General features: G+C 37.8%; 3 protein-coding genes across 4 annotated transcripts in view; 1 reads left to right on the top strand and 2 right to left on the bottom strand.

Moving 5' to 3' along the window:
• The window catches only part of LOC307169650 (uncharacterized protein), a gene marked incomplete at both ends in the record, with an annotated part of 78,866 nt that extends 77,656 nt beyond the window's left edge, over positions 1 to 1,210 (bottom strand). Inside the window, one exon of the mRNA XM_079890378.1 lies at positions 1,117 to 1,210. Within this exon, the coding sequence (XP_079746504.1) occupies positions 1,117 to 1,210 (94 nt within the window). The remainder of the gene's footprint in view (positions 1 to 1,116) is intronic.
• Positions 1,026 to 8,372, top strand: cUnh19orf44 (chromosome Un C19orf44 homolog). The gene is made up of 9 exons (XM_079890047.1): positions 1,026 to 1,103; positions 1,216 to 1,351; positions 1,804 to 2,373; positions 2,463 to 2,667; positions 2,767 to 2,843; positions 4,640 to 5,060; positions 6,925 to 7,014; positions 7,157 to 7,323; positions 8,115 to 8,372. The coding sequence occupies exons 2-9, from the start codon at positions 1,244 to 1,246 to the stop codon at positions 8,202 to 8,204; spliced, it is 1,728 nt and encodes a 575-aa protein (XP_079746173.1). The 5' UTR covers positions 1,026 to 1,103; positions 1,216 to 1,243; the 3' UTR covers positions 8,205 to 8,372.
• Positions 8,371 to 25,004, bottom strand: cherp (calcium homeostasis endoplasmic reticulum protein). 2 transcript variants are annotated; one of them, XM_079890045.1, is made up of 19 exons: positions 24,795 to 25,004; positions 24,029 to 24,202; positions 23,740 to 23,775; positions 22,898 to 23,061; positions 21,056 to 21,193; positions 20,396 to 20,547; positions 18,670 to 18,781; positions 18,423 to 18,512; positions 16,958 to 17,171; positions 15,924 to 16,087; positions 14,284 to 14,722; positions 13,118 to 13,359; positions 12,651 to 12,784; positions 12,481 to 12,567; positions 11,350 to 11,499; positions 11,138 to 11,254; positions 9,562 to 9,656; positions 9,299 to 9,484; positions 8,371 to 8,623 (listed from the first exon to the last, which is right to left on the bottom strand). In XM_079890045.1, the coding sequence occupies exons 1-19, from the start codon at positions 24,817 to 24,819 to the stop codon at positions 8,586 to 8,588; spliced, it is 2,757 nt and encodes a 918-aa protein (XP_079746171.1). In that variant the 5' UTR covers positions 24,820 to 25,004; the 3' UTR covers positions 8,371 to 8,585. The 2 variants fall into 2 exon arrangements, with proteins under 2 accessions (XP_079746171.1, XP_079746172.1); XM_079890046.1 differs by lacking the exon at positions 23,740 to 23,775.
• Between the last annotated feature and the right edge of the window lie 1,513 nt (positions 25,005 to 26,517).

Raw genomic sequence — 26,517 nt, 5'->3', positions numbered from 1 at the left:
TTTATAAGAAATTAACAACGAACTGCCTGGCCTGAAGACAGTCGCATATTAAAATGTGCACTCGAACGTCTGTGTTTACTGCATTGCAAATCTGTTCATCATATAAAGCCATCATGTCTCTTTAAAATCATTTAATGTTAATTTGCTGAATCCTTCAGCAGAACAAAGATTAAGATCAAATTATAATATTTGTCTAGTGTGTTATTTAGTGCTGTGAGCTGTCATAGAAAAAAAGAAAAAAAACCTTCACACACAAACTGACACACACAGCTCTCAAAAACATCCAGATGAAGCTGTTTATCCATCAACATAACATACAAGACAGATTTGTGCACAGATAAAACAGTGGAAACCCATAGCTGGTTTCAATTTCACTTACAAACTGAATTGATAACGGTTTTATTTTAGACTCAAATTCAATAAAAAAATAATGTTTTATGTATTATAAATGTCATACTTTTTTCATAAAGATTTAATATAAAAAGCAATTTTATGATAGCATTAGGCAAATCAGGCAGCCCATTAATAAATTATTTTAATAAAAAAAAAGAGTATTTGTGAATTATTCAAATTATTGATGTCATTCTTTTTTTCTTCTTTGAATGCATCTCTTTTTCAAATGTCTTATCTCTTTTATTAAAATAAAAATAAACATTAAACACATTGTCTACAGTAGAGATAAAATACAAGGACCCACTTTATAATCAGTGTATTTAACTACTATATACTAACATTTAAATCAATAATTTGATACAATGCTCTCTTTTTTATGTAGTACTTAGTAGTTAAAGACACCAAATATAACGTCAGATCTAATAATACAGAAATAAATAATAAAACAAAAATAACAGAACGATCTATTTTCCTTCTCTAACAAAAGGACTAAGGATGGTTTTCTTCATATCTCAACTGGTATTAACAGATGGTTCGTTATAAAACGCATTTACATCGAGTCAAAATCATTTTCTAATGTTTATAAAAACAGGAAATGGAACCAACAGATTCTCAGACGTTCCGGTGACGTCAGAACGCTCGCGACGTTGTCATGGTGAAACAAGCTCGAGCGTCGCGTTCTCATCGGCGAAAGATTCCGTTGTAAACATGTTAGTACACTACCTTTCGGCGTACTGCACACTTTAGAGCGATTTATAATGCCTTTACGAGAGCTCGTTTGCTTGGTTTTGATGCAGACGAGGCGTTCTGGTTGCATTTTAGGTGAACCTACCAACTAACGTTAGTCAAGATGGGGAGTCGTGGAGGACTGAGGAGTTCAGCTCTGGATCGGGCTAAAGCTCATCTCTCGGGGCAGAGAATCTCAAACACCGCGATATCAGCGGACAAACGAGATGTGGTTAGTGTTCATTATACACACACAGCTGCTCTAGAGAAATGAAACTTTATTTTACTTCGTTTTGTGTTGTTGGAAAAAAATATTGGTTAACTTTCTCAAAGAATAATAACTTACTACCCCTTTTCAGCAGTATTATAACGTTAACCAATACGCGATTAGATAAGTCATTGTTTTACCATAATGTTGTAGGTAGTGATGCCCTTCTTAAGTTTTGCTAATAATGCAGTGATATATTGATGTTTAATATTGTCGTATTACAGGTTAGGGCAATAATGGTGCATGATAATGATAGATTTGAGAAAGAAACACTATCATTGGGATGAGTGAAGATCCTCTGAAGGGTGGAATTGAACCTCAGCATAAATTGCCTGTTTTTGACTGCATTTTTGACATTGTTTCTGGTGTGTTAATTTTACAATACATCTCAGCATGAAATGCTCTTGTTTACTCAGGAAAACTCTGCAAAATTGATGTCACTGACCAGACAGACCCATGACCTCAGTGACATCCCACCATCACCGAGGGAAAACCAGGACCTTTCGAAGAGTTTCGTTATAGGTGGCGGGAGTCGATTTCTGAAGAAGACCTCTAAAAATGCCACAGAAGACAGACAGTCATCCGCTCCTAGTGAAACTCCTGCAGAAATGAATGAATTTAAGTTCATTCCTCAACGTAGTTCACAAAGCACGGCTTTGAGTAGACTAGCGCTAAACCAGAAAAGCAAAGTTGACGGGCCCAGTGACCATACACACCTCTCAGAACCACAGGAGACACGTTTATCTGTCCAGTCCAGCAGCGATCTGAGCATGACGGGGACTCGCTTTCTGAAGAAACCGCTGTCCGCACCTCAAGAGGAAAGGGTTCCTGAGAGAACCAATGGTCTAAATGAATATAAAGTACGGAGAGTCAGTTTAGACAGCGACGAACAGGACATGCGAAGACTTCTAGGAGATTCTTTTAGCCTATCAGAGAGTTCCTTGCAAAATGCAGCGAGGAAGACGAGTCCTCAACCAGTTAAAAAGGTATTGACCCAGTTAAAGTGTTAGTTGACCACACATTTTACTCACCCTCATGTCCTTCCAAACATCTTTCTGCTTTTCTCTTTCTCCAGTTATACAAGAAGAGCAGTGAATCTTCGCCAACCCCTGAAAGACACAAAGTTTCTCCATCCCCCAGCAGGCCTGAGTCGCGCATGATCCGGTTCACTGAACGGTCTGTGTCCTCTGAATCTGATCACAGTGAGATCCGGTCTTTGGATGATCTCTTTCCTGTAGACTCGGATGACACTCTGAGCGAGAGGAGTGCAGTATTGGATGGTAAAACACCTGTCGATTTAACATCTTGCAGTCATCTAAACTATTCCTTAAGAATTTTATGCCCAAATTTTTATTCTCAACAAATTTCTTTTTACCCAGATTTCAAAATCAATGTAATGACACTGGATGATCTTGCCCCTATACCTTTTGCCACAGCTGAAATATCACAAGAAAAGGTTTGTTGAATGTCTAACATGCATTTTTTTAATCCCCCTGTAGTCAATCCCTTTAAACTCATCTTTGATCACCAAAATATTAGGGCTGGGCAAAAAAATCGATTTTTCGATTAATCGTTTTTTTAAATGTGGTCGATTCAAAATCGATTCTCAAACGCCAAGAATCGATTTTTTTCCATCTTTATTTATCTGTTACCCAAGTATTAGTTTTCCTCCACTATTCAGGCTTGCAAACTCATTTTATACCTAATGCTGTGATTTTATGTTAGTTTGATCTAAATCATAAAATAACCTCAACTAGTACTGCACGTTTAATCATATCGCAATCGCGATGTCAAGCCTATACGCAATTAGGCTATATGACGCAAAATGCTGCGATTTTATATGAAATAAACAAATTTGGGCTTTTAACGCAATTAATGCAGCATCTGTTATTTTTTTGTCATCCTTTGGCTAGTGTTACACGATCCCGCTCTTATTCATACAAATGTTTTTAAACCATTCATGCGCGACAAGACAAAAAAGAGCTCGCTGCTTTGAATGTTCTGACTGTGACACAGAAAAACTTGCGATGATATCGTGCGTGCGCACAAGACAGCCCAGAATAGAGTTATCTTTCGCGCTTGAACGAACAATAACACACACAATTATGCCAAAATGTCTTTTTGTCGAGTATCTTCATAACATAAGAGCAGTCTTATGATGAACGTGAAGAGTTGTGACTCGTGAGAGAATGAAGCGTGTCAGATCTGCGTCTCTGTCAACAGCGGCTGGTCTTAAAGGGACAGTACACAGTTGCCACTAATTATCTCTGTCGTTAAAGTTAATCAAAGAACAAAGGGAACAGAGAAAAACACTCCCTGCTCTTGACTAAAGAACTTTTATAACTTTGATAAGTCTATATATAATTTATAATTAATGCTGCGCAGACTGTTTGATAACTTTATTCAATTTCTGTATATGGCTTTGCTGTTAAGGGCACAGATAAAAATTATATGCAATGTTTATATATGGGTTTATGTGAGGATTGTTAACCTGTTTGATCAAGACATGCGACTGTTCTGACTTGTCCAATTTTCAGCATAAATTTTTCATCTTGCATCAAAATCCTGTCTATTCATTGTATGCATTTGAAATATAGAGTTGGGTTCTGTTTTAATGTACCTAAAATAAAAAGAGTTTAATATACAGGTTTGTAATATACAGGTCTTAATTTCTTTTTATTAATTAAACGCTTGAAAACTTATGTTCACTTTTTTCTTTTCTTTTTCTTTTTTTAATAAATATAGGATTTGTATTAAATATTCATTGAGTCGAATCGAAATCTAATTTAGAATCGAAATCGAAAAATCGAATCGAGAATCGAAATCGAAAATCGAATCGAGAATCGAAATCGAATCGAATTGAGAGCTTGTGAATCGAAATCGAATCGAATTGTAACATCTGAATCGATACCCAGCCCTACAAAATATTATTATTTTTAAATATTCTTCATGCCTAAAATAGCTTGAATGTAACTCAACACAATTGTCTCATTTAGTATACGCGGTTCAATGAATATGCAAATGAGCCCCGCCTCCACGTCACTGTGACATCAGAAACGCCAGCGATTTCTGTTTTTGATTCACTGCAGTTTTAAGGAGAAAATACTCAGCAATGGTGTTGACTTATAAATGTGCACTTTAAAGCATATTAAAAACACCACATATACATATAAACAACATTAAAAGATTGATTTTCAATTGTTTTAATTTATGTTTTCAAATTTAAACAAAATATATATTTTTAAATCACAGAAAGAAACAGAAGCCAGAAAGGAAGACAGGAACAAGAAGTCATCCAACATCTCAAAGCTCGCTTCACCACCCACACCGGAAGAAGCCTCGGCAGCCTACGAAAGTGATTTTGAGAGCGAGATCCCATCAGAGACGCCATCAAGTGCCAGTGAGATCTCAGAACGTCTCACAGATGAAGCTAAAGATGCCTCATTGGTCAGCGAGCTCCAGTACAGCTCGTACAAATCCCAGGTTGACGACAATGATGATGATCGTACCTTATCACAATCATCACCGTCATCCAGTCGCCACTCAGACTCTTCCTCGAGGTCTAGCTCGTCCAGTGCGACTGTAACCCACGGCCCCAGTCCTGACCGTCACGAGGTAAAGGAGGTTGCGGTACAGACGCAGATGGATGGATTTGCCTACTCGTGGTCTTCTGGTAGGTTTCTGTAATCGGTTATTTGAGCAGTTTCTTTGGGGCGTCCCTCAGGGTTATAGTTGAGGGCCACTTTTGTTCTTGTTTTTCGGACACGTATGTGGGCGAATCTCAGAAAAAGAAACTCAATAACACGTCCAAGTCATATTTCGAACTTAAGGCAAGAGATCCCAAGTGAATAGGATAAATAAAATTAACTTATCTCACCATTATCTTGTTAATTGATTACATTAATAATCGCAATAAAAAATTGTATTACTATTTTTTTTAAATGTTATGTTTAAATATGCAAATGAGGTGTTATCGATTTAAATATGCACTAATTTGCATAAACGTTTAGAACAAAAATCTGAACATTTGGTTAAAGTCAGGTTCAAAATTCTTGTTTCATTTTTTTTTTTAAAGTGTATTAGAGTCAAGTCGCGTTTCCATTACTTTTCAAATTGCGCAAATTGAAATCGCGAATTGAAAATACGCCCAATTGAAACACGTCAATTTCGCAAAAACTCCCATTTATCGCAAAAAAGTTTTTACGCTCGCATGAGGGGGTTTTTCAGGCAATTCGAAAAATATTTCGCAAAACTGCAATGGAAACAGTTTTTGCGCATTTACAGTCACCTGACGTAGACGACGTGGTGTGTTTGGACAGAAGACGAGACAGACTTCTTTATTAAATTCATAAAAGACAAAAGAATTACAGGAATAATGGATTCTAAACCTCAAATAAATGCCACAATCAAGACCTCGAAGCAGATATGAGGGAGAAACACCCAGAAACATCATATGTGCCGCTCACAAGTATAATAAGGGTCGTTCCTTACCATTAATGCTTGGAAAACACACATACATCTCCTTCGATTAATAATAATGGCTAGTGCAGTGGCTGAGATATAGCCTAGTACATAAACCTACCAACATCCGTTGCCAAGGTTTTTGGAATGGTTTTACTTATCGTGAGAGGAAAAAAATTAAGTTTTAGTCGCATAACATCGGTTAATGGAAACGGCGTCATCAAACGTAGTTTTGCGCAAATCTGTAATGGAAACGTGCCTACAGAGGGGATTCAGGATATCTCTATTTATCACTCCAGAAAATACTGTCTACAGTAAATTCACCTTTTTTTTAGGAATAAAATGTTGTATAAAATTAGGAAAATTATATATGATCAAACCCTATGTAAAAACCTCCAAAGTGGAGATTTCTGACTCAGAATAGGAGAAAAAACTAATTTTGAGAAAACGGCCTTTAAAGATATATACTGTAATTGAAACCTACACACATAGATCAAGTGCTCTAAAAGATACAGTTAAAAGTGTATTTTGGATGTTTTCTTTCCACTAGTCTGAAAAAACACTTTATGAAAAGTCTCAAAATTGACATGCATGAAAAAACACATTTTTTTTTGCCTGTAGTGTCTCGCTTAAAGGGTTAGTTCACCCCAAAATGAAAATCTGAGATCTCCATAGACAGCTTTGCAACTGAAACCTTTGACACTTTAAAAAGTTAATGAAGCGATCATAAAACTAATCCATATGAATGGAGCAGTTTCGTCAATTTTTTTTGAAGAGGCACAATCGCTTTATATGGCAGATTCAATTTGAGGCATCCCTCAGGGGTATAGCCTCGGACCACTTTTGTTCTTGTTCTGAGAGAAATGTATGTGGGTGAATCCCACAAAACCTTTCAAGAACATGTTTAGGCCATATTTAATATTAAAATCAAAAGAAAATAAACTCGTAACATTGGTGCTCAGGCCCTAAAAAGAATAGTTTTTGCATTGTGACTATTTTCATGACATTTTCATCCCAAATTTCCATTATAGAAGTGATTTTGTGAGATCCACCTGTTTATGTTGGCCATTTTCCAGGCATGGCTGCCGTTGGTCCGTCTCTGGGCATGACGTACGTGGACCCGACTCCAATAGCCAGTCACACAGTCAGCGCTGAAGCCATAGAGAGTGAGTATACGATGTGAATATACCCTTAAACATGAACATCTCAAGTGGTTATTGTTAAGAATGAGAACATTTCAGGTACTGAGTGAGTATAACTTTTTCTTGCACAGGAGTTGATATAGCTCATTTTCTCCCATGCTAACAGGTGTGACGGCATATAATCCTGCCATTATTGCACTCAACGACATGTTGCGACAGCAGTTGGCCCTCACAAGATCGTTCATCGACTCCACCAGACGCCATTACAAATCAGTGCACGAGTCGCTGGGGACGGCTGACTACAAATACACCACACTACAAGATACTAAAGAGGTAAGAACGCATTTGACTGCAATGACAAATCCTCAATTTCATTTGACAAGGAATGAAAATAAGACGGTGATGGATAGAAGTATCATTTAGCCTATAAAACAGATAATATACACCTTTATTAAAAAAATATGCCTGACATCTACCCTGGCAATCACTTAAGACGAGTGCACACTGTTAGAAGACATTTAGGAGTATAATATATACAGTATACACACACACACACACACACATATATACATATATATATATATATACACACACACACATATAAGGGATGCACCGATATGAAAATTTTGGCCGATACCGATAATTCTTTAGATTTGAAACCCGATAACTGATATATTGGCCAATAAATTAAATTTTTATATAATTTTTGAGAGCCTGATTACAAAAACAAAAGTCTCAAACACACAATAATAGTGTTCTCATTATAATTTTATGTAGCCTATATGACAGACTTGCACTGCACGTTACACTGAACTATATTTTCCTTTTTTGAAGTGATTACAATTATATTTCAAGAAATTTAAAACCATCATGTTGAACAGTTGTGCATCTGAAGTGTCTCAGCTGAAGGAAATAATCCATTATTTAAGGCTTTAATACATCAGCCAAATTTTCTTATCGGGCCGATAACGATAAAAATGAACACATATTGGCCGATACCGATATGGCGGCCGATATATATATTGTGCATTCCATATATATATATATATATATATATTCCTAAAATGTTTCTATCGTAATATCTTTCATGTTTGCTAACAGGAATTTCTTTATTCTTCCTGTAGTTCATCCGCGCTCACAGGCCGCCCAAACTAAGTATTGAAGACGCTCTAGAAGAAGTTCTACAGGAAATGCAGGACTATCATTACATGTAAATAAACAGATCAACGTTTTGGATGCATCGTCCATAAATTATAAACAGCCAAAACTTATCAATCATTGTAAATGCTACAAGTGCCTAAATAAAACAGCTTTTTTTTTACTACACATTTATCAAGACATACGAATTCATACATAAAATAAATGCTAACATAAACACTGTGCCTTTTTTAAAATGTCTTTATTTTGCTTGTACACAGTCTCAGATTAATCAAACGAAAGGGTTGTGATGATGCTGACATTTCCATGAGTTACAATATGAAGCTTTGATACATTTTACTACAAAAATGAACTGAGGGTGAGAGAAAACATCCAAACAAATGTGGAGAACAGCTTTGACATCTACAGTAAAAAAAACAGACCACGTGTGACGGTGATCACTCTGTGCTGGAGGGCTCCTGTGGGTCTCTGCTTACTGAGGACGAAACACAAACACATTCAAATTTGGTCAGAAATATAAAATATACAAGTGTGCAAAGTTTAATATTTAAGGTTAATGGTTTGATCAAACCCCTAACCCTAAGTATTAGCATCAATAATAGTAATGCTTGACTTGGCTATTGTAATAGGGGACCTATTATGACCTTTTTCCAAAGTCTTGATTTTGTATTTTTTACTGGAACAGGTTTTCCTGCTTGAATGTTGATTATTTTCCCCATATTCTCCATTGTTGCAGCTCCTCTCTTCCCAGACTGTCAGTAACGCTCTGTTTAGTTCCTGTCTCTATGAAGCCCCTCCTTCTGAAAAGCACACAGTGCTCTGATTGGTCGGCTGGATCAGTGTTGTGATTGGTCGAGCGCTTTGAGTGTTTTGGGGAAATGTCCCGCCCCTTACTATAACCGCCAGTTTAACACACTTCTAACTAACTCAACCAGGCCCCGCCCCTTTATTCTGCATATTAATTATTAAAATGAGGAATATTGTGACGTGTTCATTCCCGGAAGAAACTCAAGACTACAATGGAGGCGTTTCAGGGAGTTCAGAAACACTGACACTGATATAGAGAAGAACTCAAACAGCAACATTACACACTAAAGAAAGATGAAGATGGAAAACATCAGAACAGGACCACTTTTAAAAACACAAATACCTTTTTCTCGTGCTTTCATCCTTGCGACAAAATTGTAGCTTTTGTTTCTCCTGTAGTTCACGTACGGGTCGTCCAGCGCGACTCCAACTCCTTTATACTGGTCCCACTTGTCCCGGATGTCTCCTCCTTTAATGGGATCTTGAATGCCCTGTTCTTTAACGCCAAGACCTCCTGATCCGCTCCAGCCTGCAGGACGAACGGGACACATTCAGCGCCGCATCAGCTGAGGCATCGGTTCACACGCAGTCTTCTGGATCACTTACCCATCTTCATGAGCATCTGATGGCCCTTGTTTTCTTCGCCCAGCCTGAGGTCGACGGGGATCGCGGCGGGAGCTGAACCCAACCCAGATGTGGAGCTGCGGAGAGACGGGGTTTCACGTCAACAGCACGCTAAATCAATATTTAAACTGGATTCATTTCATTAATTTTGTATCAATTTATGCATTTAATTTAAATGCACTTTCTTTTTATAATAGATGGGATTATAGGGATAATCATCCAATCGCCATCAGTTATTATTCTTTCACCATGCAGCACAATAAGAAATGTAGCTATAGTTACGATATTTGACTTGTGATGTTCAAAATAAAGAAGCAGCATCATATCATATATTTTAAAATCTGGATGGGATTAGATTTAGAAAACACATAATCTGCTCTGTAATTTTTCTTTAAGTCCCCCTGTGGTGAAAATCCAGCTTTTAATGTTGTTTATGTGGTGTTTTTAATACGTTTTAAGACAAACCGTGTGTAAATTCATAAGTCGACAGCATTGCTGAGTATTTCCTCCTTAAAACTGCAGTGAACCAAAGACAGTCTCAAAAACACGCTTTGAAATCGCTGGTGTTTCTGACGTCACAAACTACCTTGTAACCAATGAGATCAACAAGTGGATCTCTGAGCTGAGTGAGTGGAGGCGGGGCTCATTTGCATATTCATAGAACCTTGTGTACTAAATTAGACGAGGGTGTCGAGTTACATCCAAGCTATTTTAAGTCATGAAGAATTTTTTTCAAGGAAAAAAACATTTAAATATGTAATTTTAGTGATCAAAGGGATAAATTGACTACAGTGGGACTTTAATATATTTTGACAAAGGTTTAAATTTGCAATTAGGCTTTCTGAATTAAAGGGACACTTCACCGATTAGCATTAAGCTTTGTATCAGTAGAAACCCGGTAGTATTTTCGAGTGACCGTGCTTCCCTCCCTCATGTTCCCCCTGAGACGAGAGATTTCTGTATTGTGTGTCTGGAAAAAAACCTCCGATGGCGCAAAAATCGTCATTTAGTGTCATTTTCTGTCCAGAGGCGAGAGACTCCAGCCAGTAGGAGGAGCTCGTTCCGCATGTCTTCAACCTGCCCATAGGGGGATCTCACGATAAAACGCCGTCTTTTCAGTTTCGAGTCGACTAGTAGCCTAGCTGTATCATTTCTCCCGACACTGCCCTCTGTAACCGGTAGGCGTGGCTTGGGAGTGGCCTCATAGGGCAAGTGCATTCTGAGAGTTGTTGTCTTTCATCCACATGAGCCAAAAATACATTTTCAGGCTTTTCTCAGTCTAGAAGGCACCAACTTCTAAAATAATTTCACATTTCTATTACATAAATGACCCAATTTAAATGCACATTCATCTTTCCAGCGGTGAAATATCCCTTTAAGTAAAAACAAAAAACCTAATTACAGCCAATAATGAATGAAATTAAGTTAAATCCTCACAGTAATAAATTATGCCAAATTAACTGCGAAAGAAGTTGATACAATTCAAATGCGAATTCAAATTCAATAACCAATTTTCAAGTGCTAACTGGATTTGGGTGACAGAAGTAGATCCACTTACGGTGGCGTCGGACTGCGGGATTTCTCGGGCTGGCGACGCTTTTCTGGAGATCGTGACCTGGAGCGAGATCTGGATCGGGAGCGACTTCGGGACCTGGATCTGGAGCGACTCCTGCTCCTACAGGAGAACGTTTTAAAAACGGTGTTAACAACTTTCTGTAACTGTAAAAAAAAACAATTGTTTATGTGTAAAAGCAGATATTTTCACAATACCCGGAACGAGATCTGGAGTAGGAGCGAGAACGGGAGCGGGATCTGGATCGGGATCTGGAGCGAGAGGATTTGGAAGACCTGGAGCTGGAGCGCGAGGTGGATCGTCCTCGGCTGTGTGACCGACTGCGGGACGTGGGACTCCCTCGGGTGCTGCCACAAAAAAACAAAAATCATCACATGAAAGGAAACCAGTGAGGAAACAATGAGAATCACTTTTGTAAAGGGCACATCTGAATTACAGTGTTTTTGTAGAATTATTTACATACTATTAAAGTATTTATTAATATTTTGATTTAGGTTTTATTTTTCATTCCAATTCAATATTAGTTTTACTAATATTATTGATTTGTGATTTTTATCAGGTTTGATTATATTTTTCCTCAAGTTACTCGAAGTTCCTCAAGTTTTATATCAGTTTTAGTCATTTAAGTGTATCATTATAGTCTAAATATTTAGATTTAGATTTTATTTATATATTTTCATTTTTCATTTTAATTGAATTAGTTTTGTATTTTTTATAAGGTTTTTTTTTATATTGGTTTAGTTTAGGTTTACTTCAGTTTTAGTCATTCTTGTATACTATTATAGCATTTATTAACATTTTGAATCAGATTTTTTATATATTTTCAGCATTTTAATTTTAATTTTGTTGTGTGCTTTAAAAAATTTTCCCATTTATACTTAGTTTTTATTCATGTTAATTTCAGGTTTAGATGGAGTCATTTTATTCACATATTGTATTTATTCACAATTTAAATTATTTTATATTTTTAATTTCAGATTAGGTTTTACAAATTTTTTAGTTTATATTTATTTAATTTTTTAGTATACTACTAAAATGATTTTTATTTTTATATTTCCAGCTTTATTTTAATTTTAGTAACGTTTGAGTGTTCTTGTAATTTTTTTTTAATATTTATATTTAGCTTTTATTTATCTCAGTTTTAGTCTTAGTAATTTTAGCACTTCAACTCAAACTTATTTTATTGTTATTTTATATAAGTTTTTCCATCAAATATTCATATTTCAGTTTTATTTCAATGAACTCATTTTTTTAACAGTTTTAGTTTTTGTCAGCGATAACACTAGTATATGCACATAATACATTGAAACAGTTCATTTATTCCCCACCTGTTGCGTTTGTCTTGATCCTTTTTCCGCCTCGCTCTCATTTTGGCCCGGAAGAACTCGTAAAGACCATTCTGTTCCCAACCCTCACTGGAAAAATTATCGTTTTCATGTCAATTTAATTGAAATAATAAATGAAAACAACCAAACCACAGCGTTAGTGTTTGCATCACCTGTTCCTGGGCCGGTCGTGGGACGGCGGGCTGTAAAACGCCTCCACTGCGGCCAGCAGACGGTCACTAGGGGGCATCGGAGGCGGCAGACGGATGTCTTTGGGGTCCAGAGGCTTATAATCGTGATCTTCAAGCTATTATTAAAGAGAAAGAATCATACATTGCCTTGCTGGAGGGCACCACTGATAAACTCAATGGGCCAAAGACAGAGCTATTCAAAGTTGGTCAATAACCGCAGAGATATTGTTAGAAAAGCTAAAACCTCAACTTCCTAATTATGTGTTCTTGTTTTATATAATTATTTTGGTCTGGTTAATTTCCTGGAACCTGTTCTGTAAATAGTTTACATGTTTCTGACACAGCTGAAACCTATAATAATGTGTTGATTTAAAAAAAAAAAAAAAAGATTTATGTTTAGGACAAGAACTAACTGGAACTTTCCAATCTGGCGTTAAATGTGAAATAACCTTAACAAGCGGCGCCATGAGTCCCGCCGGCAGGTCGAAGTAGGGCACATTGGGGACCAGACTGGGGTCGTCCTGACTGACGTGAGCCGGGGTCTGCCGTCGCATGTGTGGCGCCTGGCCGTTAAAGCCGTGAGGAGGCGGTCCGAATTCAGGATGCTGGTTTCCGCCCCACGGAGGAGGATCCGACATTCCTGGAGGGGGAATCCTCTGGTTCGGGTGGTGATGGGGAGGCGGCCCGATCTCTGATATGAGGAAAACATTACAAGGTGTAACAAAGCAAAGCCTCGCATGAAAAGTTGAGGACAAAAAGTCCCCCTGTGAAGAAAATCCAGCTTTTAATGTTGTTTATATGTCTATGTGGTGTTTTTAATGTGTTATAAGACAAACCATGTGTAAATTCATAAGTCGACACCATTGCTGAGTATTTTCTCCTTAAAACTGCAGTGAACCAAAGACAGTCTCAAAAACACGGCTTGAAATCGCCGGTGGATTTTATATTGGCGTGGAAATTATATTTTACTTAACAATTGTTTCAAAAGTTAATGCACTTTAAAAAGTGAATGTCATTTAATTTCAATAAAAGATGCGATGCTTGATTTGGTTTATATCTGCTTATTGCGCTCGCTTGCGCCCTCTAGTGGGCATAGCAGATAATTCAGTAAGTTTTTTTCTCTTAAAGGGATACTCCACCGTTTTTTCATATTAAACTATGTTATTCCCTTAACTAAGACGAGTTGATACATACCTCTCTCATCTCAGTGCGTGCACTTAATCTCTCTAGCGCGCGGTGACACTTTGAAAGCACTTAGCTTACCCCAGTATATTCAATGGTATCTAACAGCAATGAATTTAGAAGTGACCAAACACATCAACGTTTTCCCTATTTAAAAACAGTTACACGAGTAGTCATACGACCAAGTATGGTGACACAAAATAAAACGAGGCGCTTTTCTAAGCGGGTTAAAAAGGATAACTATAATGTATGGCGGAATAGCACTTTTGGAAGTACTTAGACTCTGCGCAGTAAAAAGTCACGCCTGATCCTCTTCCTAGTGGGTTCCTAGTGGGAAGAGGATCAGGCGTGACTTTTTACTGCGCCGAGTCGAAGTACTTCCAAAAGTGCTATTCCGCCATACATTATAGCCATGACAAGTGCTAGTCCTCACCTCCTGGGAAGTCCGCCTGCGGGTAGTCAAACCGGTGAGGCGGATACGGCGGCCGCTCGAAGTGATGTCGGGGGGGAAACTCCTCCTGCATGAAGCGCGGCGGGAAGCGGCCGAAGTTGTGTGGCGGTGGCGGCGGCTGGTTGAACGGCGGCGGCTGCTGGTGGGGGGGGAACGGCCCACGGAAATGTGGCGGACGCTGCATGCGGAAGGGAGGCTCTCTCTGACCCCACGGCGGCGGCTGGTCCGGCTGGTTGCTCCACGGCGGCTGCTCGAACTGGCCGCTCCAGGAGGGCGGGGGCTCGTTCTGGCCACTCCAGGGGCCTCCGGGGCCCCCGTCCCGAGGGCCGCTCCAGTTGGGGTCCCGCTGCTCGTTCCACATGCCCTCATGGCTGTTCCAGGGCGGGCAGGGGGGCGGGACTTGAGTGGGGTCGAATGGCGGCTGGAGGCGGAGATAGATAGATAGATAGATAGATAGATAGATAGTTTTATTTAATGCCATGTCAGCTTCTAAGGCAATTTTCATGGCAAACATTAAATTACAAAAATAAAAATCTCACATAAATACAATAAAACCAAGCAAACAAACACAAGTCGTCATATTATACAATTTTTTATTTAAATTAACATATGATAGAAAATCCAAAACCTTTTCAGGCATAATCTTACTAAATAAGTCCTTAAGTGAAATAACTTCATAAAAGAGCGCATTCAACTTGTATTAAGTCCAGGACAGTCCAATAAAATATGTTTAACAGAGAGGGGAATCTTACAAAACATACATAAAGTTGGGTCTTCACCTTTAAGCAAAAAAACAACAACTTGTATGACCTATACGACATCTGGTGTAGACCACTGATCAGATCTAGTTTTAAGAGTGATTAAAAGTCTGTTTGAAATTTACGGATGAATTTCATATCTGGAGGCGGAGACACTGCATATACAGTCAAACCAAAAATTATTCAGACACCAGCTGGGGCCGGTTGCATAAACTGCTAAGACTAGTCTTACAAGTTAGAGATCCAATATTTTTCTTTAAGACTGTTTATTAATTTTTTTAAGTCAGTTACATAAAAACGTAGATTAGTCTAATTTGATAATGAAATGTAAGGCTGATAAGCCCTGATGAACTGCTAGATATCATTTTATATATTTTTTTTACTAGTGCGTGCAGGACACTATAGTTCATTTATGTAAGTGATGAGAGCAAAATAAAGTAAACTGTGACATATTATACCCAAAAATTCTTCATACAGTGACTACCAGTGACATTTATACAAATTTGGGACCAGAAATTATTCAGACACTTTGATCTGACCATGTTTTGCTGAAGCGTTTTTTCTTTAATTGCTAATGCTCTTTTTACACACAGACTGAACAAAATGAAGCATTGCTTGGTGATTGGTTGAGCTAAACTGGTACAAGGATGGACAAAACCAGTGAAATGAGTTGTCATATTTTATTTCCATTTTCTAAACTATAGCGAATAAACTGTGATAATGTGAGAAATGTGAGTAAATGTTGGTTTGACTATTAATTCTTACAGATTTGCAGCATGACGATAATATAAAGCATCTATTGTTGGAGATTTTGCTATATAGTTTATGTAATAATAGTTATTTTATAGAGTTTGTGTGACTCACCGGCTGCTGCGGGTTCCACGACGGCATGTTGTGCTGCGACTCGAACCAGCCTGATTTAGAGGAAGGCATGTCAGGTGACGCTGAGGGGTTCGAGTCCGAGGGTCGGTTCTGAGCGCCTTCGTAATCAGCGGGCGGAGGACCGGCCAACGCAGGCTTCAGTTCTCCTGATGATATTAGGAGAAAGAATGACATGACAAATAATCAAAATCACATCACAGCAAGTCAAGAATGATCATAAAAAAAGCAACAAGCCCCTTGAAGCTGTGATTTACAGTGAATTTAGAAGAGCTAAGGGCCGTTGTGAGGCGCGGAGCGGAGCGCTAGATCTAAATCCACTGTAAAACACGGCTTCAAGGGGCTTATTGCTTTAATGAAACGGTTACTCCATAAAAATATTCATTTTAATATTTATTTTATTCATATATATATATATATATATATATATTCTTTTGCAATTTATGTACCTATTTATTCTCTATTTTTCTCTCTTTTTCAACAACCTCACCATTTCTCTGATAATTTACTTTTCGTCCCTTTTTTTCCCCTTGTAATCTTTGATCATTACTATGTTCTGTTTTAATAAATAAAAAATAATAGGCCGGGAATGGCACATCATATTCGGAATGGCAAAATGAACACAAGTATTCATATACTTGTGGCTATATACACAAGTATACCCCCCCCCCCCCCCCATGCTAAAAAGCATTAGCATCATTACTCCAGTCTTCAGTGATCCTTCAGAAATCATTATAATATGCTGATTTGCTGTTCATGAAACATTTATGATTATCATCAATGTTGAAAACGGTTATACTGCTTCATATCTTTGTGGAAACTTGAGATGCATATTTTTCTCAGTTCAAAATAACAGCATTTATTTGAAAGGGAAATATTTGCAGCATTTTAAATATCTTTACTCTCACTTTTGATTGATTTAATGCATCCTTGCAGAGTAAAATGTTCATTTCTTCAGAAAAAAACAGTGTTTCATAAGCGACCGCATCTGTATGCGATGACGTGAAGTATGCGTTTACCAGGCTGAGAGCTCATGGGCGCTTGGCTCTTGACTTCGGGGTCCACAGGAGTCAGCTGACCCACCGCCGCCGTTGCTGCCGCCACCGCCACCGTCTGCTGCTGCTTGAGATTGCTCACAAACTCCTCGTGCTGGGTCTTCAGCGCCTGGATCTGCTGCTGGAAGGCCACCTGGATGGGCTGCACCACCTGAGCGTACTCCGTGATGAGCGACGCCTGAGGAGACACAACAGAGAAACACATCCTCAACACGCCATCTGTGACTGACAGGGTTATTATATAGCGGACTGAAACCATCAAAAAAACTTCTTCATAGCTTGAAATTAAATAAACTTTAACTCACTAATTTCTTATTTTCATTTACTTTAACTTGATGTACTGAAATAACTAAAACTGAAATAAACGTATATTAATTTTGATTAAAATAATATATATTAAAATATATAATTAAAAATAAAATATAAAACTTGATTCAAAATATCAATAAAAACTACAGACATATTTAAAATTATTATTCAAAATGAAAGAAACTAACTAAAATTTAAATAAAAACAGAAAATATAAAAACAAAAGCTTATTAAAACTAATCAATAAAACTATATAGACATACTTAAAAATTATTAAAAATAAAAAATACTAAAACTAAGTTACTAAGATTAAAATAAAACAAATATATAAAAATACAAAATATAGACATACAAAACAATTAAAAATGACAAACAACAAAATTACTGGAACTAACTAAAATTGTAAGGAATATAAAAATTCCTGATTCAAAATATCAATAAAACCTACATCATTTTTTAATGTCTATTACAAAATTTCAAAATCACAGCAAAATTACTGAAACTAACTAAAATTATATTGAATATAGAAAATATAAAAATAACTGATTCAAAACATCAATAAAACCATATAGACATTTTAAAACAAAACATTAAAAAAAAATGACAAAAAACAGGAAAATTACTAAATTAAAAAAATATATAGAAATAACAACTGATTCAAATATCAACAAAAACTATCTAGACATTAAAAAAAAAAAAAAAAAAAAAAAAAAAAAAAAAAAAATTATATATATATATATATATATATATATATATATATATATATATATATAAATGACAAAATAAGAAAATTACAATTACAAATATTTAAATGAAAACACAAAATATAAAAATTAAAAATGACAAAAACAAGAAAATTCCTATAACTAAAATTAAAATAAAAACGGAAAATATAAAAATAAAAACTGATTCAAAATAACAATAAAAAACATTTTAAAAAAAACTAGTAAAATATAAATAAAATAAAAAACATACCAAAATTACTAAAGACGTAACTAAAATGAAAATGAAAATATAAAAATAAAAAATAAAAAATTTGCTAATTTCAATGCTTGAAATTAGCAAAGCGACGTCTACCTGTCTCTGAATGATGTCAGTGTGTGTGTGCGTGTGTGTGTACCTGATACTGTCCGAGGCCCAAAGCAGGACTCTGGAGCTGCTGAATAGTGACGTCGTCAAAGTAGCCGTTCTTCTCCCAGAGCTGCAGCAGCTAAAAGCAGAAGCTTTTCGTCAGAAGTCACACTCACACCATCTTACATCCAAGTCAATGCACCACTGACACTCACAGCCAATAAATAAATACACCACATGACTTTCTGCTGATATCTGAGAACAAGCAGGAGGGTCTAAAGCTGAGGCGACCGTACCCGTGTGATCTTCTGCTGCTTGTCCTCCTCCACCGCCAGGAAACTGGTGCAGTAAATGGGAACCACGACCTTCTGTAGAGCCGCCAAAAGATCCTTCTGATTCTTCCTCTGACTGCGGAGAAATCAAAGAGTTTTCACCAACAAAACACCATAAAACACTTGGCAAACACAGCTACACTCCATTTTCATGCTTTCCTAATGCGAAAACTGAATATAACAAAATTTTTTATTTGATAAGAAATGAGAACATGAAAGCGTTTAATGCGTTTCGAGACGCAACTTGTTTATGATTGAGGATATTTTGTGCCAGTGATGATTCTGTTCTCCTGAACACATGGCATTGAATGTTTTATGATAAATAGGGAAGCACAGATATGAAAATTTTGGCCGATATCAATAATTCTTTATGTTTGTAAGCCAATAACCGATATATTGGCCGATAAATCTTACGTTTTTATAGTATTTTTGAGAGCCTGATTACAAAAACAAAAGTCTCCTCATTAAAATCCATGTCCCAAACACACAATAATAATGATATTTTATATAGCTTATATGAAAGCCTTGTTTTGCACTTAACTAGCCTATATTTTCCTTTTTTGAAGTGATTCCAATCATATTTCAAGCAATTCATAACCATCATGTTGAACAGTTGCACATCTGAAGTGTCTCAGCTGAAGGAAATAATCCATTATTATCGGATTTAAAGGGGTGGTATAATGCCCTTTTCACAAGATGTCAAATAAGTCTTTGATGTCCCCAGAGTGTGTGTGTGAAGTTTTAGCTCAAAATACCCCACAGATATTTTTATATAGCATGTTAACGTTGTCACTTTTTGAGGGTGAGCAAAAACGCACCGTTCTGTGTCTGGCCCTTTAAATGCAAATGAGCTGCTGCTCCCGGCACAGGGGGCGGAGCTTCAAGAGCTTGTGTGTATTAGCAGCTCCGATTACCTCACGCAGACACACACTAAAATGACAGAAACTGTTTTGCCTTTTATATTTAAACGGAGTCAGACAAAGAGGGAGAGACTCAAGAAGAAGTGACAACATGTAGAATGCAACAGGACGTCTCTGAATGGTTAGTTGATGAATTTATGTTGCTGATGTGGAGTTAACTATCTTCAATTAGCATATTCTGTCATGATAATCTATAAATGGCTCGTATAGGAACTGTTGTGAGATGCACACAGAGTGACTTTCTATTGCATGTGAAAAGACGGATGCTACAGTTTGAGCTGACTCACAAATGTGCTGGACTACAACAACTCTTCCTCTTCTCAACAAGGACTGCATGTTCAGGGGGCGGGTTTATGCAAATTTTAGGGGTGGTTGATGTCACTAACCCATGAGGAATGTCATGCAGTCTCTATCAGCCGTTTGTTGTAGTCCTTAAAAAACGATTTCTTTAAAAGCAAATATCTCCCTTTGCTTTGAACTTTGAGCGTTGTAACTTTGCAGATGTTGTTTATGCTCAAACAGCAACATTACACACTAACTAAAGTTAGAAAAGTGAAATCATAATCAACCACCCCTTTAATATATCGGCCAAAAAAATGTTATCGGGCCGATAACGGTAACATGAACATATATAGGCAGATACCGATATGGTGGCCGATATATTGTGCATCCCTAATGATAACATTACGAGATTTTGCACACAAGTTAACTTTGCAACTTTGGAATAGAAACAGCATTATAATGTCACATAATACAGTTGTGCGTCTCACCAGTGATGCAGGACGTCGTTGGTGAGATAGATGAGGTGCAGGCGGAGCTCGAAGTGCGCGTCGTCCGCAGTGATGCGGTTTCGGAGATGTGACGACATCAGTTCGCAGTGCTGCGGGGTCTTGGCGTTACCAAACATCCAGTTCTTTCCAGCCTGAGAGAGAAATAACCCACAAATAACTCATCTGACAGACAGATCAGCGGCGAGCGAGGCCAAAGACCCTTTAAAACAAGTCATTTCAATCGGTGGCCATCTTTGAAAAGCAAGTACAGCTTCTATCTCTCTGAATGGGGAAACATAAAATTCTCCAAAACTGTTTGCCACGCTTATGATTAAATTTCATATTTGAAATCACCAATGAAATCTGACAACAGCTGTCTCATAAAATTTTGTTTCTAAACGCTCAAATCATGACAGAAAATGACATTTTTCAGGTTGGATCAAGCTAAAGCGCTGCGGAAGAGCGTCTGACTGTTTCTATAGCAACCGGAGCTTCTAACGGCAGCTTCAGTGATGCGATGACTTTACCAATCGGTGATTGGCTCTTATTTAGAAGGCGGGACTTATTCGGCTATACTGAGCGTTGCGCTTTTCCCCACTCAGAACAATACGAGTGACGCGTCTTGTGTAATTGGCGAGGCGTGAGGTTTTGGGCACGTACCGAGATGGCGTCTTTCGTGCAGGTGTCTATGATTGGCTGAAGGAGGTTGTCCAACTCGTTCATGTCCAGCTGCGTCTCCACCACCAGCTTCTGCGTCTGTTGCTCCATCGCCAGAGAGATGGCGGCCGTCACCTGCTCCTAAAAGGGCCGTTTACACAACATTATAAACAGAAAACCTTTTATGCGTTTTGGCCGTTCATTTACACGACAACCTGAAAACGTTAACTTTTGAAAATGCGAATCTGTGAAAACGATGCAAATTTTGTCATTGTTTTTGAACACACCAGCTTATTCATAACCTTAACACCATGTCCTAACCAGACGCGATGCGATAAGATTCCAGCGACAAGTTATTTGCCTGTCCACACCAGACGCGACGCAACTATGGGACGCGATAAAAATCCCAGCCAATCAGAAGAGCGTGTGGACGGACTCTCTCGGCAAGCTCCCAGCACTCGCAACGAAATGGATAAGAACATAATCAAATTCATGAATATTACACCATTTTAACATTATTACAAATACATACCGAGTAACCAAAACAATTGTTGTGATAGAATACACAATGAGTTGACAGTTTGAACGTTTTTTGTTCACTTTTATTTATTTTGAAGATCTGAGGCGAGTTGCTTTCAGTACGGCTATAAAACACACAAAAATGATATTCAAAGTCACACAGACGCTTTTAACATTAAATAAAGCACATAAACAGTACCTGAGATTATCATACTTTCTGTTGTTGTTCCAGCCACGACATCGCGTCTGGTTAGGACACGGTGTTAAGGCCCTTTCACACCGGACGCGCAACGGAAAAGCAAAACGAATAAGCGAATATTTCACGAGCGAATAGTTCACATGCGAATAGTTCGCATCAAAACCATTCACATCAACCGCGACGCGAATTTGCGACGTCTGTAACGTTCAGAGCTTCAACATTCCAAAACTTTCGCGCCGACAGCTGAGAAAACATGGACACTTGTCATTGACACTTCATCATCATCATCATCCAGTGAGGACGAGTCTGAAGGGGAGAATGCTAAATGTCCACTTTTAGTTTCCTTTTCCTCTCTCCTCTTTCTCACACAGGTGTCCCTGAGGTTTTTCCACAGTTTTTTTGCGTCTTCAACTAAACACAGTGCGTTTTCTAATGTCAACACACATTACATGTAACACACGAAATAACAAGTTAAAATCATTCGACTAGAAACTGTAGACATCACACAAAGAATGTATAGTACACTAAAAGCAGCCCTAAATAGTCTCACTACATTTTGTTACATGTTCAAAGTAAACACGTTCTCTATCTCTAATCTTTGACGATAATAGTGTTAGCTTTCTATCCAAAATGTAGTTTAGCCTGCTAGTCTAAACAGCACAGGACTATACAACGACTAAAACTATCACACAACGTACTCACAGTCGCGATAACCGAGTTGGTTGGCAATGCTACGCCACACATTGTCTTTCAAATCGCTGTCCTTGTAGTGTGTGATTGGCTGAAGCCTTTTCTGTCGCCGCAAAAGTAAAAAAAAACATCGACATCGAAGCGTAAAAAATAAAAGTTGTTATTCGCGCTCGGTGTGGAAGCGCTCATTACACAAACTGCTGATCAAAAAATAAAACCATCGCGTGAATTATTCGTGAGTCAAAATCGCGTCCAGTGTGAAAGGACCTTTAGGCTAACATATTCATGCTAAAAGCTTGATTTCAGGGGGCCTTTAAGAAAATCAAACTATCATTATCAGCAGATATCATTCTGAATAATCAGTATCGGTGGAGAAATTGAGTATCGGTGCATCTCTAATATCTGTGTGTGTGTGTTTTCGCATGTATAGCGCGTACCTGTCTGAGGCTGAGCAGGTGTTGCTCCTGTTGCTGCAGGTTCCACTGGCTCTGCTGGACGAGCTCCTCCACAGACGGTGTCGTCGGCGGGATCGGCGGGGGCGCGAGCATCGTCATCGACGGAGGAACGTCGGACACCTCTTTACCCGGAGGATTACAGAGCACTGCGAATCACAAGAACACACAGACACAAAAAACATGACTCCTACTGTACGCCGTGACAAACCTCTCGCCTGCCAGCACGTCCAAGCACTGGGAAGCGCTGCTGAAAGGAGAGTGACTCTCTTTTGAATGGGCGTTTCCAGCGCAAAAGCCATTCAGATCAGAGAAACATGCAGACAATCACTCATGCTGGCTCTGATTTTTCCATGTCTGGAGATAGTCGCATGAAAAACTCGAACAGACGGGAAGGCGAAAACGTTTTAAGCCAAGGAAAGCATGGGGGTATGAGGTACCAAATCGACTCCAAAGAAACCAAAGAAGAAACCAAGAACCCAAAGAGAAAAATTGCTTGTGGTTTTCTTAAAAGCTATGTTTGAATTAAGATTTTGGCTTAAAATTAAGCAAAAAAACAGTGCTGGAAAGTTACGTGCATAACGGTAAAACTTTGATAAAACTATGAAATCCCTATATATGAGAAACAGTAACAGCAATGCTTGGCAAATGCCGCCAAAAGTGTTTCGCAGCTGTTTTAATTCATTATGACTGAGATAACGTAAGCCATAACATAATTTAACAAATGAAATATATATACAAAAAACATGTCAAGCACTGATGATGCAGAAGAACTCCATGAATACCAGGCAAAATGAAACATTTCTGATCATCGGTCTAATAAATACCTTCCATATTATATTCATCATCATGACTGGAAGAATCTATAAAGGAGAGAAGCACACCTTAAAGACGAATATATATTTATAAACACAATACAGCTGTTAAACAGGCAAATCTAGCTGTACATTTCCATCACAAATGCCCAGTGTTGGTAGCTGTCGTTAAATTTAAAACGATTGTTAATCGAAATATAGACAATGACAAATGAAAACAAAAGCCATTTCAAAGTATGGGTGATGGTATATTAATACTACTGAAATAACACTGGTTAGTTAACATGAATGCGATGCGTACGCTGCTGCTGTTCGATGGCCAGTTTGTATTTGTAGTAGCCGAAATATTCCCCTCCGAACAGAAACGAGAACTTGGGGTTGTCTTTCTGCTTCTCCATGGTCATCTTCTCAAACTCGGGGCCATTTCGGGCCACAAACTGGGCCAGTTTGTCAATGACATTTCGCAGCTCCTGATCTGATGGGAAAAAAAATCAGAGAAAAACGATAAGATACAATAGGCTATACAAAATAATGTAAAAATAATAATAATGTGTATATATATATATATATATATATATATATATATATATATATATATATATATATACACACATACAATTACTTTTTAAATATAATATTATTTTTATTATAACATTATTTTAATTAACACGAGTTATTTCAATAATTAAAAACATATGATCTCTTTTCAACAGTGTAAGACATTTTCACTCTTTTTTATCATATATTTTTAAGACGACAGCAAATGCTAATACCAAGCGTCCACGGTTTTACTGTAGTAAATATGGTATTTTCACTGGAATCGTTGGTCACCTAAGTTACTGTAAAATCTTATGTACAAAACAATTCAATGAAAACACGCCAGACGATTTAGCAACTTCATTTGTCATCCTACCCCCACAAGTCAGTCAATATAAACTAACCAGGAGGTAAATGCTAATTTTATGTGTCAGGTGTGTGTTTATTAGTGTCGTTTTGATGATAATAATATCAGCTCATTCGCGCTCGCGATGTAGTTCTCTCACTCACGCGCGCGAGCGCACTGTTACCTTCTGGTGGCGTGGAAATATCCATCTTTCTCACGATTACACGCTAGTATAAGACCAGGAATTCATTTATACCTTATGACGCTGAGACGCGAAACAAAAATAAATCGTTTTTAAACCGGTGCGACCATTATATCGGCATGAGTTTGTTGTGTTTCAGCTCAAGATGAGGCCACGGGAAACCGAATCCTGAGCACTTCCTCCGGCGCATGCGCAGTGGTGACGTTTAGAAGAGACGTGACGTCACAGCGTCGCCTGCCGTCGGGAGGCCGTTACTTACAACGAGTTTTTAACGTTTTGATGCTGACTGGATTTTGTAGGTGACAACAAATGAACTGGTTTGTAAGTAATCTTAATTTACTGCTCGGATACTACCCTTTCCTTTCGGCCAATTTACTTTCTGAAGATGTTTAGCTTTCAAAAATCCATATATGCCACACATTATTCAAAAACACTATCCAAAACATACAAAAACATGTCCGAATATATCTTAACAGAGGATGTATTACGCAGTAGTAGCCTATTATTGTTGATGTTAGATAACATATTAGTTACTTTAGATATTCTGAAGTTAATCAAGGTGCTTATTGTGGTGAACCGCAGGTGGCTTTACACAACTAGGTCAATCTATCAACACATTTAACACTCTTCACTTTTAGGATGATTTCACATATAATCTGGTTATGAATGAAGGCGGCATATATTGTGTTTTTAGTAGCGTGTGTTTCCAGGCTTATCTAGCCTTTCTCTCATGCAGATTACAGATTACTAGATTATAGACATGACGCCACTGCTGATTGATTCACCCAGATGTGTTTGTGTAAGTGAAAAAGATGTTAAAGTGAGACCTGTTACACTTTTTTTACACCAGAGAATATTTATCTGGAGTAAAACAATTATGAAACACAACATCATGAAAAAAGCATAAAGTTTTGCCCAACAGAAATTGGAATGACTGAACTGCATAATTTTACTATAAATTAAAAACAAATTAATTTGGTTAAAATTAATAAATTGTATTACCACATATTAAGCACGTGTGACAACCTGACATTTACAAAACATACCGAGTTCAACTTTTCTTCACAGTTCAAAGTTCTTATGAAAAAGTACAATTTCTGATCTGAACACACGTTTACATCCTTGCCAATTTCAACATTTCAAGATTCAGTAGAGCTACACAATCAAAAGTTTCATAGCTATTGTATATTTTGTCACCTTTAGGGGTCAGAAAAAGTGCCCTAATTGAAGAATCACCCATATAGGTTATTATTATGTCTCTAAATGATTCATTTCCAACTGTCCTACTAATCATCAGCACTCCACATGTTTACAAAGGATGACAAAACACCCTTTTCACGTCCACTGATGAGAAGAACACTGGCGCCAGCTCTCAAATCCACCCCACCACCTCCCACCCATTCTCCGTGACCTCTAATTATGTCATGCGAAAAGAGCCGCGTCCCATTGAAAACCTCTCTTAATCAAACCCAATTAATTCCGCTCGCTTCCCGTATTATCCCCTTCGAGGAGCGCGTCATCCCCATCAGCCTGTTAACTTCAGCCTTCGCCGTGTCGAGGGAGCGAAATAATAGATTACGCAATTAATTTAGTCGTTAGAGACTTGATTGTTCTTAATGAATACAGTAACTCTGTGGGGGTGTCCTGTGATTCAGAATTTTCCCTCTTGTTCTCACTCGATAACCATATGATCACTCAGCAAAAT

The sequence above is a fragment of the Squalius cephalus genome, assembly GCF_949319135.1.
Source record: "Squalius cephalus genome assembly, chromosome: 13".
NCBI classification, from domain to species: domain Eukaryota; kingdom Metazoa; phylum Chordata; class Actinopteri; order Cypriniformes; family Leuciscidae; genus Squalius; species Squalius cephalus.
This window is presented reverse-complemented; position numbering and strand designations above follow the sequence as displayed.

Coding starts and splice junctions, on each gene's coding strand:
- cUnh19orf44 (XM_079890047.1), top strand. CDS start 1,244: ATGGGGAGTCGTGGAGGACTGAGGAGTTCAGCTCTGGATCGGGCTAAA. Junction 2,668..2,766: donor GAGGAGTGCAGTATTGGATG/GTAAAACACCTG, acceptor CTTTTTACCCAG/ATTTCAAAATCAATGTAATG. Junction 5,061..6,924: donor TGCCTACTCGTGGTCTTCTG/GTAGGTTTCTGT, acceptor GCCATTTTCCAG/GCATGGCTGCCGTTGGTCCG.
- cherp (XM_079890045.1), bottom strand. CDS start 24,819: ATGGATATTTCCACGCCACCAGAAG. Junction 17,172..18,422: donor TGGGCCTCGGACAGTATCAG/GTACACACACAC, acceptor GTGTCTCCTCAG/GCGTCGCTCATCACGGAGTA. Junction 8,624..9,298: donor GATGAAAGCACGAGAAAAAG/GTATTTGTGTTT, acceptor TTTCGTCCTCAG/TAAGCAGAGACCCACAGGAG.